Here is a 6,109-nt window from a genome sequence, read left to right on the forward strand (position 1 = left end):
TTGATCCAAAATAACGTATGATGCATACCGCTGCTTTAGTGTCATAGGAGGATGTCGCTAAATAATAACCCTCCTGGGGTTCAAATTTCACATGCGAGATAAGACTCTTATGTGCCGGTATAGAATATAACATTTGTCTGGTCCTCAAATCCCATATTCGACAGAAATTGTCTTCACTTGCAGTTGCAACTAGATGACCATTAGGGGAGAAGCTGACTCCTAGGACCTGAGAGAGAAAATAGAATCATGTCAGTTTCAAAAAGGAAATATATTCCACAACAGATAGTCGGATATCACAGAGCAAGTAAGGCACTTGAGAAGTATCCATGCTGTTAACTTACAGGTTTCACATGTCCAATGAGAGTACAGTACAATCTTCCTGACCTTAGATCCCAAACTCGAGCATTCGCATCAAGCCCACAAGATGCAGCTAAAGAACCATCTGGATGAAAGCTAACACCATATACGCTTCTGCTATGTCCCTCTTGGAGTAGAAGTTCAGTTCCAGTATTGATGTCCCACAATCTCCAGGTCTTGTCAAAGCTAGCTGTACCAAGGTACTTTCCAGATGGATGAAAAGCAACGCGAGCAAGACGATCCAGGTGACCATCAAAAGACATTAGGAGTGACCCATCGCTGTTCCATAATTTTGCAGTTTTATCAGCTGAGGCTGTCGCTAAGCAGTTATCAACTGGAGAGAAGGCAACATCAGTTGCACGTTCTGTATGACCTTTCAGGGTTGCAATTTTAGTTATCTGTGGCATGCTCCATACTTTGATGATCCCGCTCCAGGAGCTGCAGAACCAAGAGGAACAAATAGTTATTTTTACTACTCCCTCCGTTCCCAAATATTTGTTTTTCTAGAGATTTCAACAAGTGACTACATACGGAGCAAAATGAGTGAATCTACACTCTAAAATAAGTCTACATACATCCGTATGTTGTGTCCATTTGAAATGCCTAGAAAGACAAATATTTGGGAACGAAGAGAGTAGAAAGGAAGAGAAGGGCATTAGGTGCTGACGAACAACTAATTGCACATGACATTGCTAACAATGAAATACTAACATAGACAGCAGTCCACCTAAAATGGGCCTAACTGATATGCAGAATACCAACCTTTGTTTACCAGGAAAAGAAGAAACTCTGGTCCTGACTTCTTGACAGTGTTGTCATATTGAACACTAAAATTTCTAGTTATACTAATAGAAAAAGGACTGGCATTAATTAAGCTCAGAAACCATCATATACCAACATTTTGTTGCAATAGCATCAAATTCATCCCATATCTCTTCATGGTGAAATAAAAATGCAATTTTAAACGTGTGCAAGCTAAACCTGGCTGGCTACGAAAGCAGTTGGCAATTATCACTGATGAAGTGCTCAAGCAAATATGTATGGATAAATGCATAAAAATTTGAAGAAACATGGGCGTCTGCTATGATAAGCAGCGATTCAGATTGTTTTCAGTCATTAAAAACCTAACATACAAGAAATCTTACTCACTAGACTATATATGCTCAATCGCAATAGCCAAACCGAAATTAAGAACTGAGCTCAAATAAGATTATAATGATGTGGTGTGCAGCTTTAGGCAAGCATTCCTCACTATTCGTCTCATACACAAGCAAACAATGCATTTTCAGAAATCTGTTACTTTGAAGACGTACCTTGTGGCGAGCATTGAGGCATCGCGGGAGAAGGAGCAGCCGGTGAGCGGGCGGTCATCTCCAATCTCGCTGCACTCAAGCACGAAGTCCCCCGCCTGCTTGACAACAAGGGCGGCCTCTGCCTCGGGGTCCTCGTCGGGGTCAGCGAGGCGGCGCTTGGCCCTGTCGACCCTGGCCTTAGCGCGGGGCAGTGAGTACATAGCTATATCAACGCGCGCCTGGAGCAGTTGGTTGGTACCCTCGGTGAAGAAAGGATACTGGATCTGCTCCATGTCGTCGTCGTCGCCCGGGGCTCCCTGCTCGTCCTCCTGCACGCGGAGGAGGCGGTCGAACTGGCCGTCGGCCTCGAGGCGGACCATGAGTGCGCGTAGGCGGTCGCGGCGCTCCATCTCGCGCTCGCCGAAGAGCGTGATGGGCTCGCCGAGACGGCGGAGGCGCGCGCGCACGGCGGAGTCGTTGGTGGGCACGGCCATGGTGTAGGCGCGTCGGCGCTGCAGGAGCTCCTGTACGGCGCGCTCGTGGCGCTCCCGCGCGGCGTGGTGGTCGTCGGAGACCTCGTAGTCGACCTCGTCATCGTCGGCAGCGGCGGATGTGGAGGGTGGGACGGGGATGGGGATGGGAGCAATGGGCGGGTGGACGGGGAGGGGAGCCATGGGAGGGGTGATGGCAGGGGGGCGCGGCCTGGGGTTCTCCATGGACATTAACCTTGGGAATTGGGACTAGGGTTTGGAGCTGCGATGCGGTGGTGGTGGCGAGCGGGAGCGGCCGAGAGGGAGAGGGAGAGGGAGCGGGAGCGGTCTCTTTTGCTTTACAGAGTGTTTGGCAATATTTGAGATTTGGAAGGCTCAACCAAGCTTTGATCACTCTGATACCGAAGACACCGGAAGCATGCGCGGTATTCGACTTCCGGCCTATTTGCCTTGTGCACAGTATGCCCAAGATAGCTTTCAAGCTGTTGACTGCTAGGCTAAGACTGTGCATGGGAGAGCTTGTTCAGACGAACCAGTCCGCATTCATTAAGGGCAGATGCTTGCATGACAACTTTCTACTGGTTCGACAAATGGCGCGCACGCTGCATAGGAGAAAAGCCAAGGGAGTGATGCTCAAGCTTGACATAACAAAAGCTTTTGATTCGCTGGCGTGGTCATTTTTGTTTGAGGTGTTAAGAGCCAAGGGATTCTCGGAGTGCTGGATCTCTTGGATCGCGATCTTCCTCATCACTGCCAGCTCGAGGGTTCTAGTGAATGGATGTGCTGGTGACAAGTTCATGTATGCTAAAGGGCTAAGGCAAGGGGACTCGATTTCCCCCTTGCTTTTTGTTATTGCCATGGATGTGCTCACGGCAATCATATCCAAGGCGCATGAGACACGAGTGCTTAGTACCATCAATGGTCGTAGTCCAATGCAGCGCTTGTCCCTGTATGCTGATGATGTGGTGCTCTTCATAAAACCAGCATGGCCAAACCTTATGTTCGTTAAAGAAATCCTTGCTATATTCGGAGTGGCATCGGGGCTCAAAGCGAACTATTCCAAATCTGCGGCAATCTCGATCAGAGCAGAAAATGAGGATGAAGAGCTTGTTAAGTCTGTGCTGCCATGGAGAATTGACACATTTCCATGCAAATACCTTGGGCTCCAGCTTAGTATCAGGCAACTCAAAAGATCAGAGTGGCAGCCGATTGTTGACACGGCTCTCCACATCATGCCAGGATGGCAAAGGGGTCTCGTGACGAGGCCGGGGAGGCTCATTCTTGTCAATCAAGTAATGAGGGCACGCGCTACACACCACCTCATGATAGCAGAGGCACCCAAATGGGCGCTGGAGAGAGTGGACAAGGGTTGTCGGGCATTCTTTTGGGCCGGAACCGAGGCGGTGAATGGAGGCAAATGTGTCGTCTCATGGGCTAGGGTGTGCAGGCCTAAGCACTTGGGAGGTTTGGGTGTTATTGACCTGTCTAAACACAGCATCGCCTTAAGACTAAGATGGGAATGGCTTCGACGCACGGATGATTCCAGACCGTGGCAAGGCCACAACTTGACCGCGGACAAAAAGGTGGACCAAGCCTTTGGGAGTTTAGTCAAATGGGAAGTTGGCTCAAGAGGCAAGACCTTGTTCTGGAAAGACCGATGGATACATGGAGCAGCTATTAAAGATTTTGCACCCTTAGTCGTGGCAAAGGTGCGGACACAAGTGGCAAACAGGAGACTGGTGCGGGATGCGATGTGCATGCATTCATGGATGGATGATGTCGTGGGAGAGCTATGCACTGAGGGCCTCGCCCAGTTCATCGGACTTTGGGAGATTCTGTTGGAAGTTCAATTGGACGCTCAGGTCGAGGACCGCCCAATTTGGGCTTGGAACACATCTGGAGTCTATACTGCATCATATGCGCACAAGGATGTTATGCGAGGGAAGAGTCAGATTCCACTGCTTCGGAGCAATATGGACGTGTTGGGCACCGCTTGCATGCAAGTTATTCATGTGGCTCGCGGTGCAGTATTGTCTTTGGACATCGGACAGGGGAGCTAGGCACGGATTGCAAGACCAAGCATCCAAATGTTACATGTGTGATCAGGAGGAGGATACAGTTGACCATATATTGCTGCAGTGCGTGTTCTCGCGGCAAGTGTGGTTCCGCTGCATTACTAGGATGGGGTTGACGACCGACCTTTGCCCAACCAACGACTCTAGATTGGTGCAGTGGTGGACGGATACGAGAAAGCTAATAGATAAGCAGTCTCGGAAAGGATTTGACACTTTCGTGATGCTAATCTGTTGGGACGATATGAGAGCAAAGGAATGCAAGGGTCTTCGGCACGGGCACGATCAAGAATGAGTGGAACATGGTAGACTCAATTTTCGATGAGCTGCGGACCTGGGCCAAAGCAGGTGCTTTTGGAGGATAACCAATCATAGAGTAGTCGTGTAGAGCTAGGGAGTGGTGTGGAGGCTTGGTTAGGGTCGACTTGTGACTCCTAACTAGCGACATGTAATCTCTTGTACATATTTTCTCCTTTCTATAAAGCTAAGGTACGCCATTGGCGTACCCTCAAAAAAAAAGAATGGGAACGGGAGTTTAGAAGAGGGAGTGGTGTTGAGATTAGACATGGGATGAGTCGTTTTGTTCCCAATTCTTTGTTTGGTGCGTGATAGAAATTATGTGTGAGAATACGAGGAGGGATTATACTTCCTTGTTTGATTCGTAGGAATTGACATGAGACTAGACAATGGAAGTTAGAATGAAGGGTTAAGATTGATTAACTAAAACAAATAGATGACATCCCGTGCGTTGCTGCGGGATTTTGTTGCGGCCAAGATGATAAAACTAGAATCAGTTATATGACAATTTTTATTTACATGCAATAAATTTTGTATTTGTTTTATGACACGCAACACTCACACAATGATTTAAACAATTGAAAAGAAAAGGATATTGGAAATCACAAGAGGTGGCTCCTTGCTTCCTACATTGTCCTTCATAGGCTGCTTCCAAACATTGTCACATGGCCATAAAAAATGAATAATGACAAGATCTAAATCACTCCATATAGTAATAGTTGATTCAAAAAATAATCAGAATAGCGACCCTATTACATTGTTGTGCAGACTACAAAAAAAGTATAGAATCACAACATAAACGTCATGGTTTTAATTGTCCTTGTGATTAGTACCAAAATCCGCAAGTATTACCGTCGGGAGGGAACTCGTACAACTGTGTCTCCTGTGTTTCCGCAAGAAAAACACATGTCTTTGAATCCACATATCTATGTATATATAGTTCAGTCAATCAAATTGCAGAGTCCAAAATACCATACAAATCAAATAAGGGGTTGGGGCTCAGATAGAATGGGCAACATAGAGTAAATAATGGATTGAAATAGGGAGCTCACATGTGTGCCCTTGCTTGCCGGTCACGCGGAAGTCGTTGGGGTAGAGGCAGCAGTGGAGCATGATGAGTAGGAGAAGAAGGCGAACGACCTGATGCCTATAATGCGAACTCCCCGGTGCCCATCAACAGGACAACGAGTGATGCGCTGGATTAGGATGGGACGACGTGCATGGGTCGGACGGTGGCGAGCGATGTGATGTGCTTGGACGCCTCATCGACGAACATGATGTGATTCACTGTGTTGCTTGGCGGCAGTGCTGAAGGCGACATGATCAAGGTGTTGGTTGAGGGTGGCGAGAATATGAGAGAAGGCGGACGACTAGTATGTGCTCGCCTCCGCTATGACGTACAAAGCAGATTCACCGGCGTTCATCAATCAAACATGGTAGCGAGCGGTGCGCATTGGAGTCGGAAGCCTCGACATCGGCCAGGATGGGACGACGTCCCCGGGTTGGACGGTGGCGAGTGACTCGCTGGGGTTAGACTGTCACGCCCAATATGCGACCCTATCCTAAAGGAACTCGAAGGTCCCACCAAGGATAGAAGCGC

At 48.2% G+C, this 6,109-nt stretch overlaps 1 protein-coding gene across 1 annotated transcript in view; it reads right to left on the reverse strand.

Moving 5' to 3' along the window:
* The window catches only part of LOC119295937 (U4/U6 small nuclear ribonucleoprotein PRP4-like protein), a 4,058-nt gene extending 1,567 nt beyond the window's left edge, over positions 1-2,491 (reverse strand). Inside the window, exons 1-3 of the mRNA XM_037574362.1 lie at positions 1,671-2,491; positions 342-795; positions 15-226 (exon numbers count right to left, since the gene is read on the reverse strand). Coding sequence (XP_037430259.1) covers positions 15-226; positions 342-795; positions 1,671-2,371 — 1,367 coding nt within the window. The 5' untranslated portion in view covers positions 2,372-2,491. The remainder of the gene's footprint in view (positions 1-14; positions 227-341; positions 796-1,670) is intronic.
* Positions 2,492-6,109: the final 3,618 nt, after the last annotated feature.

This window comes from Triticum dicoccoides, chromosome 4B (assembly GCF_002162155.2).
Source record: "Triticum dicoccoides isolate Atlit2015 ecotype Zavitan chromosome 4B, WEW_v2.0, whole genome shotgun sequence".
NCBI lineage: Eukaryota > Viridiplantae > Streptophyta > Magnoliopsida > Poales > Poaceae > Triticum > Triticum dicoccoides.